Source organism: Cetorhinus maximus, chromosome 29 (assembly GCF_964194155.1).
Source record: "Cetorhinus maximus chromosome 29, sCetMax3.hap1.1, whole genome shotgun sequence".
NCBI classification, from domain to species: Eukaryota; Metazoa; Chordata; class Chondrichthyes; order Lamniformes; family Cetorhinidae; genus Cetorhinus; species Cetorhinus maximus.
This window is the reverse complement of record NC_135907.1, coordinates 11,136,320-11,152,219: the sequence shown is the minus strand read 5'-3', so window position 1 is coordinate 11,152,219 and position 15,900 is coordinate 11,136,320. Positions and strand designations below refer to the sequence as shown.

Here is a 15,900-nt window from a genome sequence, read left to right as displayed (position 1 = left end):
TGGTAGGCCAAGAGTGTGAAACGCAGAGTCCAGAGACTAGACCAAGCACGAGGAACTTGGTGGATTCGTTCGGATAGTTAGCTGTCTAGGAATTGTCAAAGCTGTCAAGGAACTGTCAAAGAATACTAGGTGCGTTGGAATGGAGGGGTTAAGGGCAAAGGGTTGTGGGTGGGGGGGCCATGAGTTGGTGCAGAGGTATGAGGGACCATGGGATGTAGAGGGACATGGGCTGTCATGGGAGTATGAGGGGCCATGGGGGTGGGTGGGGTAATGAGGTAGCATAGATTGGCATGTTTTTTGTTTTATTCTATTTTTATAGGGCCTTCTGCCCTGACCGCCTCCGCACCCGGCAACCTCCACAGTCATTCTGGGGGCAATGGGCCCAACTTCCAATCCATTCTGCACCCAATGTCACCGCCACTGCCCTCCCACCCCAACTCCACACCCAAAATGAAAATCCAACCTGCAGGCAACCATTTTTAAAGGTTGCATTCTTAGAGCTGGGAATTCTTCCGTCGCTACACTCCCAACTCAGGAGAGGAAATCTGGGCCATACTCTCTATGTTAAACCTATCAAGCTAGTTTTTGTCCTTAAAGACCTCTATCAGGTCACCGCCCAGCCTTTTCTACATTATTTAGACATATTGTACACTCCACCTTCTCCACTTCTTCTTCTGCCACTGACCTTAAGTCTCTTTCCTCTGGTTAGTGACCTACCTGCCAGTAGAACCTGTTCTCTAGAGTAAGGAAACACAAGCTGGTCAGTGTTCCCTGATTGCTATAACCTCTCAGTTCTAGTATCATCCTTGTAATTTTTCTTGCACTTTCTCCAGTGCCACTTTATTGCTCCATATAACATAGAGGTCTGAATGATGTTCCATGTGTGATCTAACCATGGTCCTGTACAAGTTTAATATTTCTTCCTTGCTTTTAAATGATATCCTTCTGGAAATGAATCCCAGTGTTTGGATTGGCTATAATTTGTGTTGCAAAGACACTATGAAGTGTTAGGGTGAACAACAGGGTGTTGGTCACTCACTGCAGTATTTGTAGTCTGCATTTTGGCTCCTTCAGTCCACTGTACAGTGCCATGACCTCCAAGTCTTTCAGCTGGTTGTGACTCAAGTTCAGTTCTACCAGCCTCTGATTTTTGGACAACCCAGATGCCAGCTCCTCACAACAGCAAACGTTGAGATCATTGTTAACAAGTCTAGGAATGAAAGGAAACAATGAGTTGGCGTTTTAACTAAACTATAAAATGGGATACTTCAGCATTTTTGAGCTTCCTTAACTATGGCGGGTGCATCGCAAAGGAGCTTTGCAAGGATTGAGAATCTCATTCTCCTCTATAGCCTTTCTTAGAATCTGGTTGTGCCTATAGTGGGGCCTTTTCTCTTCCCTTTAAAGGTGAAAGGCGATCGGACAGAATTTGAACAGACCAAGTGAACGAATGGTGAGTTTGTCCCACCTCTCAGTCATTATATTTTCTCAATATCACATCGACAATCGTCGGATGAAAAGAGGGTGGCCAGTGTGTAAGTTCAATCATTAGTGTAGGTTAGCAAAGCATTGAGTTCAATTTCACATATCAGTTATGAAAAGTACGGGGATGTGGTGCAAACACTATTTAGGATAACATGACTATTGCATTTACGTTGCATCTTTGACATTCAAACACTCAATGAATCAAGTCTTGGGGCAGGATTTTATGTCCCGCAGGCGGGCGCAAAATAGCGCGCGATGAGGTCAGGCAAGCGTCCCGGCGTCATCGCGCAATCACGTGATATTTCGGTCGGCAGCGCGCCCGCCGACAATCAAGAGGCCCTCACGGTTGGCGGGTGGGCAAAATGGCCAGGCAGCCTTTCGATTTTTTAGCACACGGGATGAGGTTTCCACAATTAAATAAAAAAAAATAAATATAAGTTATTGGGCAGAATTTTTATTCTGTTGATGTTATTGTGAGTCCCATGCCCAGGGCATTTTTTTTTTCAGACTTTAATAATCTTTCTTTTCGATTTTAAAATTCTTCAGCTCCTTGCCTTCAGGGAGGTTTCAGCACGCGCTTCCCCCACACATGCACAGACTTTCGCGCTCGCACTCCTCCTGCCCCCACCCTGGCAGCGCTGAGGTTCTCAGCAGCGCGCCCCTCAGGCTGGCTGGCCGTTGATTGGCCTGAAAATTCTGCCCCTGGAGCTTGGGAGACCAACTGGGACAACATGTGGTAAGTCGAGTCTGGAGGTGGCAAAAGAGCAACCAAGAGATTTTGGCTTTTATCGCAGTGAGTAGGAGCAGAGGCGGGTTATGCAAAGTCTTTTTATTCTCAGGATATGAGATTTAAAACCCAGCTCTAGATTGAGGACATACATCTTTTGGTGCTGTCTGGACCAGCATTGATAAAACAAAATTTGCCAGTGGTAAAAGTATGGGGATTTTGGTAAGGCGGTAAAAATGATCACTTTAAATCTTATCAGTGTTAAAGCTGGATGAATGTCAGACACAGTTTGCAGCAGCACAGATGGGCTGACAGCATAGGTATATCTATACAGTCCAGGACAGTTTGGAGCAATGAAACAGGAGGTATCTTCAGGAACCATTCAGAAACCGAACCCCTCCCAGCATCTTCTCAAGGAAACTTAGCGATCGTCAAAACTCTGTCCTTACCAGCGGCACTCGCATCCCAGAAATGATTTTTTAAAAAATTTAACATTCGAATGAGGAAGACGTGTCTGCCAAGGACATTAAATGACAGGATTTCCCACTATCCTTCACGTATTCCAATGATGCAGTCCAGGAAGTCAGGGGTTGTGGGGGGCGAGCGGTTCCAATCCAGGCACAATTGTCCAGGGCAGCAGCCTGAGGTCTTACAGTCTCATGAAAATCTTTAAGTACTAACTTCAAAAGCTTTGGTCATTTGGTGCAGAGGAGAGGAGATTTGTTGTCATTGGTAAGGATGGTCTGGAGTAATTTTTATCCTTGTACTGAATGGGCACTGCACTGTTGGAGGTGCCATCTTTAGGCTAAGATGTTAAACCAAAGTCTGCTCTGTCAAGTGGCCATGAAAATTCCATGGCACTATTTCAAAGAAGAGCAGAGGGATTATCCCCATTGCCTTGGCCAATATTTATTCCTTAAATCAACATTACTAAAAACAGATTATCTGAGCATTATCACATTGCCGTTTGTGTGATCTCGCAGTGCGCAAAATGGCTAACACATTTCCTATGACACAACAGTGGCTATACTGCATTGGAACATAGGAGAAGGAGTAGACCATTCTGCCCATCGGGCCATTCAATACGATTGTGGCTGATCATCTGCTTCAATGTCTTTTTCTCACACTATCCCCATATCTATTTATGCCATTGGTATTTAGAAATCTGTCAATCTCTGCTTTAAACATACTCAATGACAGGGCTTCCACAGCCCTCTGGGATAGGGAATTCCAAAGATAAGTTCCTCATTGCATGTTCGGGGTGTCATGAGGTCATGAAATGTGGTGTAGAAACACAAGCCTTTGTTCCTTTTTCAAGGTCTTCCTGGAAGTTCGATGGGAGACATTTCCTTCTTGATCTGGTCAAGATGTAAATGTAAATGGATGTGTGAGGTGGACTCCAGTCTACCATCCTCACACGAGTGTGTAAAGCTTAAGAGAGAGAAGTCTTAGTGGGGACAAAGACGATGGAGGTGGAACTGAGGGAGTTGCTGAACTGTCCATAGGTGGCTGCAATGTCCTAATGGGAAATGGGTGCTATAAGAGGGACATACAGTTTGAAGCTTCAGTGGTAATGTAACACTTGCGCCCAACCATAGCAGCTCAGGGCAATGGAAATGGAAGTGAGCAAAGAAATCTGAATGTGATCAAGTCAACATTGTCAATGATTAGAATGTCAAAGTTGGCAAGACCAAGTTTCTGGAGGTGGATATGAGCAGGGTTCAAAGGTAAGTTTGAAGGGTGTTTGTTGAGAGGTCAGTCAGATAGTAAGAAGTTGCAGTGGATCAGAAATTATATCGTTCGAGCGGCCCAGTGGCTATCATGATTACAGTACTGCTTTTGAAACCCTTACATTAATGTCTGCAGTCTGCACTCAGGGTCCTTCAGGGCAGCAGCCAATAAAGCAATTGCAGAATAGTCTGGGAAAGTATAGCTTAAATCCAAAGTAGATATTGTGTGTTTTTTCTTGACAACAGCAGTCAGGTCTTCCCAGGATCTTTGAGTGAAGTACGTACCAGAAAAGCTGTGGAGAAATAAGGCAAACAGTCAAACAGGGAGTCAACTGAAACCAGTTTCATCGCCCAGTATAGCATTCATAAGGCTTCATTAGGATTCATACGAGCTGGTGTCGAATACTGACATTTCTAACACGGGAATGGCTTACAGTTTACAGTAAAGGACAATGAGGAACTCAATAGGGGAGGCGGTGGCATAACAGTAATGTCACTGGATGAGCAATCCAGAGGCCCAGGTTAATACTCTGGTGTCATGGGTTCAATTCCCATCACGGCTACTGGTGGAATTTAAATTCAATTAATCAAAAAAAAAGAAAACCTGGAATTAAAAGCTGGTCTCAGCAATGGTGACCATGAAACCACTGTCGCCTGTCGAAAAACCTCTTCTAGTTCACTTCCTTCCTTTAGAGAAGGAAATCTGCCATTTTTACCTGTGACTTCAAACCCACAGCAATGTGGTTGACTCTTAAGTGCCCTATGAATTGGCCTAGCAAGCCACTCAGTTGTATCAAAGTGCCACGAAAAGGAATAAAACAGGACGGACCACATGGCATCGACTTCAGCACTGGAAACGACAACGGCATACCCAGGTCCTGCAAAGTCCTCCTCACGAGCATCTGAGGACTTGTGTCAAAATCGGGAGAGCTGTCCCACAAACTAGACAAGCAACAGCCTGACATAGTCGTACTCAACAAATTATACCTTACAGCCAACAGCCCAGTCCCAGGACGTCACTGCAGAAGTTCCACAGGGTAGTGTTCTAGGCCCAAACATCTTCAGCTGCTTCATCAATGACTTTCTCTCCATTATAAGGTCAGAGTGGGGATGTTCACTGATGATTGCACAATGTTCAGCACCATTCACAACTCCTCAGATACCAAAGCAGTCCATGTCCATATGCAACAAGACCTCGACAACATTCAGGCTGGGCTGATAATTGGCAAGTAACATCCACCTGAGTGCTAGGCAATGACCATCTCCAACAAGAGAAAATCCAACCATGTCTGCTTGACATTCAATGGCATTACCATTGCTGAATTCCCCACTATCAATATCCTGGGGTTACCATTGACCAGAACCTGAACTGGACCAGCCATATAAATACTGTGGCTACAAGAGCAGGTCAGAGGCTGGGAATCCTGCAGCAAGCAACTCACCTCCTGACTCCCCAAAGCTTGTCCACCAAGGCACAAGTCAGTGGTGTGATGGAATACTCTCCGCTTGCCTGGATGAGTGCAGTTCCAACAACACACAAGATTCTCAACACCATCAAGCACAAAGCAGCCCGCTTGTTTGGCACCCCATCCAACACCTTCAACATTCACTCCCTCCACCAATAACGCACAGTGGCAGCAGTGCGTACCACCTTCAGCAACTCACCAAGGCTCCTTTGACAGCACCTTCCAAACACGCAATCTCTACCACCTAGAAGGACAAGGGAAGCAGATGCATGGGAACACCACCACCTGGAAGTTCCCCTCCAAGACACACAGCATCCTAACTTGGAATTATATCGCCGTTCCTTCACTGTCGCTGGGTCAAAATCCTGGAACTCCCTCCCTAACAGCTCTGTGGGTGTACCTACACCACATGGACTGCAGCAGTTCAAGAAGGCAGCTCACCACCGCCTTTTCAAGGCCAGTAGGGATGGGAAATAAATGCTGGCCTAGTCAGCGACACCCACACCCCATGAAAGAATTAAAAAACAAAATGGTTTCTCCAGTGTGAGTGCAGGTTAGACATCCCTAAGTCGCTGATCTAACTGAGGGCATGTCACCTACACAAGCACTCAGTGACCCATTTACTGCTTACTTTGGAGCAATTTCACTTTGGAGGGCTTACAATTGAAGAGTGAAGAGTGAAAGGATTTTAAACACTCATACTTCTTTGTATCATGGGGCCATAAACATTTCAATGTAAACTGGTTGGCATTGGAATGTCATGAGAGGAAAGCATAATTTGTCTTCTGACATTTAGAATGCTTCCGAGTGACGGTAATGACGATATCCATGAGTGATTAAAGTGAGAGCAGCGAGTGTGGGAGAGAGGGATTCTGTGATTGGAGGAGCAGCGAGTGTGGGCGAGAGGGACAGCGAGCGTGGGAGAGAGGGAATCCATGACTGGAGCAGCAGTGAGTGCGGGAGCGAGAAAATCTGTGATCGGAGGAGCAGCGAGTAGGGGAGAGAGGAATTCTGTGATTGGAGCAGGAAGTGTGGGAGATTTGGAGTTAGTACACATTGGAGGAGCAGTGAGCACCAACAGAGGTGTGAGGAGGAGGTATGTCCGGAAGCGATCAACGCCCAGTAGGAAGGATGGGAGGCGAGGAGTTGGACAAGACCTCAGAGCCTCCAGGGAGACTGAGCTTCAGAAGGTGAAAGTGCTCTGTAGTCATAAATCTGGGGTTGTGGGAGAGGGAGAGAGGCAGGAAAAGTCCCTGGTAGCAGTTAGCCTGTGAGGGGGAGGGATGGATAAAGCCTAATGAAAACGATGAGAGGGCTGCTGACTGTTTGGTTCCCAGCTCTAGATTAGAGCAAGATTCAGGAGCGTTACTCATTACGTTATGTTTTTATTTGTTCCAGGAATATGCACATCCGTGTCAGACCAACATTTATTGCCCATTCCTAATTGTCCTGGTGAAGGTGGTGGGTGAGTCAGCAAGAAAGACCCATGTGTGGCTCACTCAGGAAGTTAAGGATGGTATTAGATTAAAAGAGGAGATTTATAATGTTGCAAAGAACAGTAGCAAATCTGAGGATTGGGAGTGTTTTAGAAACCAGCCACCAATAAGTTGATAATAAAGGAAAAAATAGAATATAGGGTAAACAAGCCAGGAGAATAAAAAAAACATATTGGAAGAGCTTTTATAAGTATAGAAAAAAGGAAGAGAGTAGTTCAAGTAAATGTTAGAAGCAGAAGCATGAGAAATTATCATAGAGAATGAGGAAATGGAGACATTGAACAAACATTTTGTCTCAGTCTTCACAGTAGAAGACACAAGTAGCCTACCAGATATAACTGGTATTCTAGGGCTTAAAAAGAGTGAGGAAATTAAGGTAATTAATATCAGCAGCAAAAAAGTATTGGAGCAATTTAAGGGACTAAAATCTGACAAATCCCTGGGGCCTGATGGCCTACACCCCAGTTTTCTAAAAGAGATAGTTGCAGAAATAGCAGGAGCACAAGCTTAGTTTCCAAAGTTGGCAAATGTTACACTGCTTTTCAAGGAAGTAGAGAAAGAGAAAACAGTGAACTACAGGCCAGTTAGCCTAATATAAGTCACTGGGAAAAAGTACTTAGAACAAATCAACACGGTTTTACAAAAGGGAAATTCTGTTTTGCGAATTTATTTAAGGTTTTTGAGGATGTAACCATTGGGTAGATAAAGGCGAACCAGTAGATGTGGTATACCTGGATTTCCAAAAAAGCATTTGATAAGATGCCGCACAAAATATTAATAGGCAACATAAAGGCTCTTGGCTTTGGGGGTAATATATTAGCATGGATAGAGGATTGGTTAACAGAGAGGAAGCAGAGAGTGGGCATTTTCAAGTTGGCAGACTGTGGCTAGTGGAGTGCCTCAACGATCAGTCCTGGGGCCTCATTTATTAACAATCTAAACGAATAATTTAGATCAAGAGAGAGAGCAATGTATCTAAGTTTACTGATGATACCAAGCTAGGTAGAAAGGTAAGCTCTGGGGAGGATACAGAGGCTGCAAAGAGATATATACGGGTTAATCTAACAAGATGGAAGATTAAGTGTAATGTGAGGAAGTGTGTAGTTATTCACTTTAGTCGTAAGAATAGAAAAGCAGAATATTTTTAAAAGGTGTGAAACTTGTAAATGTTAAATGTCCAAAGAGACTTTGGGTGTGCTGATTCAAGGAATGCAGAAAGTTCGCATGCAGGTACAGCAAGCAATTAGGAAGGCATGTGGCATGTTGCCCTTTATTGCAAATGGATTGGAATACAGGATAAAAAAGTCTTGCACAATAGTACAGGGCATCAGTGAGACCACACCTGCAGTACTGCGGGTAGTTTTGGTCTCCATATTTAAGGAAGGATAGACTTGCATTGAAGACAGTATAACGAAGTTTCACTAGATTGGTCCCTGGAATGAGGGGGATTGTCCTTTGATGATAGGCTGAGTAAATTGGGTCTATGTTCTCTAGAGTTGAGAAGAATGAAACATACAAGATCCTGAAGGAGCTTGAGAGGTTAGGCACTTAAAGATTGTTTCCATTAGTCAGGGAATCTGGGGAGTCTCAGGATGAGGGGTTGATCATTTAGGATTGAGATGGAATTCTCTACCCCGGAGGGTGTGGATGCTCCATCATTGAATACATTTAAGGCTGGGATAGACAGATTTTTCGTCTCTAAGGGAATCAAAGGAGTGGGCAGGAAAATAGAGTTGAAGCCCAAGATCAGCCATGCTCATTCTGAACGGTAAACCAAGATCGACAGGCTGGCTGGTCTACTCCTACTTCTATTTCTTGTGTTCACGTGCTCTTAAAGCACTGCAGGCCATTTGGTGCAGGTACACCCACAGTGCTAACTTCTCTGTAGCACTGTGATAAAAATAAATGGCTTACAGGGCCATTTCAGAGGGCACTTAAGAGTCAGCCACATTGCTGTGGATCTGAAGTCACATGTAGGCCAGACTAGGTGAGGACAGCAGAATTCCTTCCCTAAAGGGCCTTAATAGACCAGATTGATTTTTATGACAATCCTGTGCTATCATGATCATTGCTACAGCTTACATTTTATTAATTAATTGAATTTAAGTTCTCCCAGCATGGTGGGGATTGAGCTGAAATTTCATCACTGAGTCGAATAGCGGGAGTTGGGAAAATCTCCAGCTCAGCCCACCCGCCTCAGGAGAAAGTGCCGGCATAGACAGGGTCTTCGTTGCCAGAGGTGGGTGCAGGCTGGAGTCAGGTCAGCCAACCCAGGAAAGAGGTCGGAGGCAGCCACAGGCGGGCTATTTCAAAGGCCTATTTCGGTGCTGTGGGATTTCGTCCCAGTTAAAATAAAAACACAAATATCCTCCAATCCTCACCCTTCACACCCCCCTCATGCCCCACGCACTCCCCACGCCCCATCCATGCCACCACATTCCCCCACCCCCTATGACCCCTCATATCCCCAAAGCCAAGCTATGGTACTTCCATACCACTGATCTACCACATACTGTGTAGAACCAATGAACCCTATAGTGACAGTAGGATGTGTAAGAAAAAGCTTTTAAAAAAAATCATTCATTCATTACTTACCACAATGTTAAAAGACGTCATTTCACTACAAGGCAATAAAAGTGTCAACATCCAGTCCCTTTTAAGTGTCAAACACAAGCCCTTGAGACCTTGTGCAAATAAACATTGTGAAACTGACCGCAGAGATCAGTGAACCAGAGCTATCAATCAAGCAATATTTTCCCCTGTGTGCAGCTGCTTCAACAAGAGTAATGGAGATCTGGGCTCTCAGCCAAGCCTCATGATGTTTGAAGAGTGCTTGCTTTCTCACGCCAATCAACATTTTACAATATAATCACTTTACACAACCATACCCCAATAGGGCAATCCTCATCTCCTATGACCAGTAGTCCCCGACACCCACCGCCTTCTCTCCCAACTCCCTCTTCCACATTCTTCTTAGTCCAAGCAACTTCTCCTTTCACCCCGTTCAGTTGCACCAGATGAATGGAGTCGCAATGGGAACCACATGGTTCTCCCAGCCACGCCTGTCCTTCAATATGATGTGGGATCTTCCTTCATTCCACTCACGTCCTCTCCCAAATCCCTTCTGCCATTACATTGAGACACCTTCACCATTCTACAGATATCCAATATAAGCCCAAAGGACTCCCAAAGTTACCTGTTCTACATTTCTTCTCACACCAATCCCTACCTCAACTCTTGCTCCCTGTTCCTCTCCAGCACCTACTCTAATGACTTCACTGCCCACAGCAAAGTTTGTTTCTTTTTTATTGCAGGTCACCCTCAACTGGTGCCTTGACTAGTTGGTCCCTTATCTAGGGGCTCAGCATCTCCTCTCTCAGCAAACACAGGACCCCCTTGTCCCCCCTTTGCAGTTCCCTCTGTCATTTGTGCTACACACAGCATGATTCCCCTCCAAGCAAATATTCTGCCATCCTGAGGGATTCTTTCCTCTGTTCACTCTTGTGGCACCCAACTTCCAGCTGCTTGACCCTCAGCCCTGTCATCAAAACCTACAACTGCAGCTTGTACGTCATTTGCCCTGACTCCAATCACTTCCTCTTCCATACAGTTATTGTTACTTACTTTCTTGAATTCAGTGAATCACAGAATAGTTACAACACAGAAGGAGACCATTCAGCCCACTGTGGCCATGCTGGCTCTCGATGAGAACAGTGAGAGCAGCTCAGTTGGTCCCACTCTTCTGTCTTTACCCTGTAGTCCTGCAAATCATTTCTCTTCAGATAAGTATTCAATTCTCTTTAGGATTCATGATTGAATCATGAGTGTGGCCTCCACCACACTCTCAAGCTGTGTATGCCAGGTTCTAACCTCTCACAGCGTAAAAATGTTTTTCCTCATGTTGTCTCTGGTCCTTTTGCTAATCACTTTAAATCAATGCCGTCTGGTTTTCCCCAATGGCAACAGTTTCTCCCCATCTACTCTGACCAGACTTCTCATGATTTTGAATGCCTTTATCAAATCTCCTCTCAAACGTCACTTCTCTAAGAAGAACAACCCCAGCTTCCCTGACTTAACCATGTAGCTAAAGTTTCTCAACCCTAGAACAGGTCTGGTAAATCTCCTTTGTACCCTCTCGAGGGCGCTCACATCCCTCCTGAAGTGTGGTGACCGGAACCAGGCACAGTACTCTAACTGTGGCCTAACCAGAGTTTTATAAAAGTTCAGCGTAACTTCCTTGCTTTTATACTCAATACCTGTGATTATGAAGCCCAAAGTTCCATATAATTTGCTCGCTATGCCCTGCCACTTTCAAACATCTATTGCAATATAAACCCCAGGTCCCTCTGTCTCTGCATTTTTTTGGGACTGTACCATTAAGTCTATATTTCCTCTCCCTATATCCCTTCTGCCAAAATGCATCACCTCACAATCTTCTGTATGAAACCCCATTTGCCACTTGTCTGCCCATTCTATGTCCTGTTGCAGGTGATTGGTGTCATCCTCACTACTTGCCACGCCTGCAAGTTTGGTATCATTGTCAAATTTTGCTTTGTATTCCAATATCCAAGTAATTTATATATTACTAAAAAGGCAGTGGTCCTAGTACTGACCTTTGGAAAACACCACTATCTCCATGCTGTAAATTAACTGTTTATGATGACTCCCTGTTTTTTGCCCTTAAGCCAATTTTTTTATCCAAGTTGACACTGACCCTCTTATTCCATGAGCCTTTGTTAACTAGCCTTTTATGCGGTACTTCATGAAATCCATATAGTCAACATCCACTGCATTCCCCTCATCAGCTTTCTCTGTTACTTCATCAAAATGTCAATAGATTAGTCAAAAACAATCTGCCTTTTACAAATCCATGCTGGCTCTCCTTAATTAACTAAAACCTCTCCAATTACCTGTTGATTTTTTTTCCCTGATTGTTTCTAATATCAGTGGCGGGTAAGGCTTTAAACTAACCAGCCTGTGGTTACTTGGAATGTCTTTACTCCTTTCCTTGAACAAGTGTGTCACGTTTTCACTCTCCAATCCCCTGACACCTCCCCGCTATCTAGGGGAGATTGGAAGATTATGGGAAGCCCTTCCGAAATCTCCACCCCGACCTCCCCAGGATGCAAGCTGCCCGGACCAGGTGATTTACTCACTCTAAGCATAGCCAACCTTTCCTGTTCATCCTGCCTGTCAATTTTCACCCCATCCATTACCTCTACTATCTCTGCTTCTACCAATAATTTGTCAGTATTCTCTTTCTTACCAAACATTGATACAAAGCACCCATTAAGTGTTCTAGTCTCACCCTGGGCCTCTAAGCATACATCAGTCTCTTTGTCCCTAATAATGCCCACCCCGCCTCTTATAACCCAATTATTTATGTGCCAGTAGAAGATTTTTGAGTTCCCGTTTTTGTTAACTTCTATTGTCATATTCTCTCTTTGCCACTCTTAATTTACTTTTCACTTACCCTCTCAAGTGAGAGCGAGAGTGTTAGATAGTACCAGAGTGGAACTGTGACCATATTAGACAGGAACAGTCAACAGGGAATACCAAAATAGGTTAACAATGCACGTTATGTAAACACACAAAGTATGGTGAATAAGGCACAAATATCTGTGTGGGAATATGACGTGGCAATACTGTCAAGGATATGCAGCTTAAAAATGGTGAGGACTGGGTGCTTAATAGCCAGGGATACCAAACTTTCATCAAAACTAGAGACGGATAAAAGTGAGGGGCGGTAGCAGCACTGATTAGGGAAGACATAGTGGTCTAGGAAAGAGAGGATTTTCTCGAGGGGACAATGACAGAATCCATTTGGTTAGAGTTGGGAAGCAAGAAAGGTATAATCATTCTGATGGAGGTGTTCTATAGGTCTCAAAATAGTGAGACACAGATAGAGGAACAAATCTGCAGGGAAATCAGGGAGATGTATAAGAACTAGAGAATGGTAATCTTGGGATTATAATAACAATTTTCCCTTCCGCTCAGTCTGACTCCAGCCATTTAAGAGCTTTCCCTAATTTGCATTAACTTCATTTTTACTAAGTCTCCCTGATGCCACACTCAGTCAAATGTGGCCTTGATATCAAGAATAATCACTCTCACCTCACCTCTGGCATTCAACTCTTTTGTCCACATTTAGACCAAAACTGTAATGAATTCTGGAGCCAAGTGGTCCTGGGGGAGCCCAGCCTGAACATCGGTGAGCAGGCCATTGGTGAGTTTTGCTGACCCGACGCAATACAGAATATACAAGGCATCCATCCATCTTGGGAGATGACAGACGATGGACAGCGTCTGGGGTGTTTGTCACTTCTGGACCGAGCATCATTTTTTGTGGCAGTAGAGGTTGACTCTTAAGTGGCAATTCCTTCCATAGCTGGCAGAGATGAATAACGTTGGCCAATGGTCAACTGATGTTTTTTCCTTCCACTGGGATCTCTTTCCCAGTTTTTCCTCTTGTGCTTTACTTTTTCCACACCCTTCCTTACTGCCTGTCTCCAGGCACCCCAGTCAGCAGCAAGGACTTCCCATGCAATCGACTTCAAACCCAGTCAACCTGAAGTCTCGCTTGCTGACATCCTTGTATCGCAGACGCGGTCGACCAGTTGGTCTCGTGCTGATAGCAAACTTGCCATGGAGCACATGTCTTTGGAGATACGGTCATCACCCATTCGGAACACATGACCCATCCAATAGAGTCGACACTGACTCGAGAGGACAAACATGCTGGGGGTCCCTGCACGGGACTGTATTTGGCACTCTGTTCCACCAGGAGACTCCCAATATTGTCTGAGGCAACGGAGGTGGAAGCTGTTCAGCTGCTTTTCTCAGCTTGTATAAGTTGTCCATGCCTTACTACTGTAAAGGAGGGTGCAGAGAACTCAAACCTGGTACCCAAACAGGTTTGCATTTCTGCTTAGTTTGCTGTTGGTCCACACTCAACTTCTCAACTTTGACATTGCAGCTGTGGCCTTGGCAATCCTGGTGCTGATTTCGGCATCAAGGGACAGGTTGCTGGTAATTATTGATCCAAGGTATGTGCAGTTGTCGATGACCTCCAGAGTGAGGTTGTCGATGTTGATGGAAGGCAACTTCTCCAAATCCTGGCCTATAACTTTGGTCTTCCTGTTGCTGATTGTCAGTCCAAACTCCTTGCAGCCCTGGGAGAACTGATCTACAAGCTGTGAGCTCCAGTAAGGGATGCCAGTGCAGCGTCATCAACAAGCAACAACTCATGGATTAGGATATTACGCACTTTGGTCTTGCCAAGTTGAACAGCATCAGTTCTGGCATGCAGGGAGACACCCTCATTTGAATCACTAAAAGCGTACAATAGCAGCACGGAGAAGAATGTGCCAAAGAGAGTTGGTGCCAGGATGCAGCCCTGCTTCACCCCGCTGCTGATCTTGAAAGTGTTTGATGTTGCTCCCTTATAACTGACAGAATTGTGCACCTTCTCATGGGTTATGAGGTTGTACCTTGCAGCATGGGTAAGGGGGATCCGATAAATGTAGTGCACTTAGAATCATAGAATTAACGAACGGTTACAGCACAGGAGGCCATTCGGCCTATCAAGCCCATGCCGGATCTCTGACTGGCACTTAAACAACAATGTGGAAAATTGCCCTGGTATGTCCTGTCCACAAAAAGCAGGACAAACCCAATCTGGCCAATTCCACGCCATTAGTTTCTTGATCAGCAGCAAAGGGATAGACGGTATTGTCAACAGTGCTATCAAGCGGCGCTTAATCAGCAATAGCCTCCTCACTGTTGCTGGGTCAAAATCCTGGAACTCCCTTCCCAACAGCACTGTGGTGTATCTACACCACACAGACTGCAGCGGTTCAAGGTGTCCCACTACCACCTTCTCAAGGGCAATTATGGATGGGCAACAAATGCTGGCTGATGCTCACATCCCATGAGAATAAAAAAAGAATATTTGAATAAACGATGATTTAATCATTAACTCCCACTATGATAGGATCATTAGCTCCCTCTCTAACTAACGTCTTTGTGGGTAAGATTATTAACTCCCACTGTGATTGGATCATTAAGCTCTATGCCAATCTAATTCAATCATGAGCTCCTTCTCTGATTGGATCATGAACTCCTTCTCCGATTGGATTAGCATTAACTGCTATTTGTTCTTGGGTCACTGTGTTTCTCCTATCTCCTTTTTTCTGTTCGCACTCCAATGCGTGCTTATCTTTCCTTTTCCTGTCCTGCATCACCCACTCCTGGCCCAAACTCTTAAAGCTGTCTTTTCTCTCCAGACTGATGTGCATGAATTCATTTATTTTCTGATTCCACCTACCATATTTTCTGCAATTTGCAACAAGGATTCTTCAAGGCTACACACAGTTGTTTCATTGCCATACCACTGACTTCGGTATCTTCCAGCCTGAAAAAGAAGTAGAATCATTCTGAACAAAAAGAATCCCCGTATAGATCCTTGATATAGAATTAAATCTAACTCAAACCTATTTGGTCAAGTGCCACATAACATACCTGTTAACAATAGTTAAAAAAAATAATGGGGCAGGGGTCAGCAAGATTAAGGAATTGGCTAAGGGACAAAAAAAATATTGGCAGAAGTTGAGGGACTAAAATCTGACAAATCCCCAGGACCTGCTGGCCTACACCCTGGGGCTCTAAAAGAGGTAGCTACAGAGATAGTGGATGCACTAGCTATGATTTCCCAAAATCCCTTAGATTCGGGGATGGTCCCATCAGATTGGAAGTTGGCAAATGTTACACCACTTTTGAAGAAAGGAGGGAGAGAGAAAACAGTGAACTACAGGCCAGTTAGCCTAACATCAGTCATTGGGAAAATGCTGGAATCTATTTTTAAGGAAGTCACAACAATGCACTTAGAAAAGTATAGTATGATTAGAACAGATCAACATGGTTTTACAAAAGGTAAATCCTGTTTTATAAATTTATTAGAGCTTTTGAATATGTAACTAGTAGGGTAGATAAAGGGG

The 15,900-nt window shown here is 44.5% G+C and overlaps 1 protein-coding gene across 1 annotated transcript in view; it reads right to left on the bottom strand.

Moving 5' to 3' along the window:
* LOC144669616 (NACHT, LRR and PYD domains-containing protein 3-like) overlaps positions 1-15,900 on the bottom strand; it is a 57,180-nt gene that overhangs the window by 19,254 nt on the left and 22,026 nt on the right. The window contains exons 5-7 of the mRNA XM_078532155.1: positions 15,231-15,317; positions 4,065-4,235; positions 1,040-1,210 (exon numbers count right to left, since the gene is read on the bottom strand). Coding sequence (XP_078388281.1) covers positions 1,040-1,210; positions 4,065-4,235; positions 15,231-15,317 — 429 coding nt within the window. The remainder of the gene's footprint in view (positions 1-1,039; positions 1,211-4,064; positions 4,236-15,230; positions 15,318-15,900) is intronic.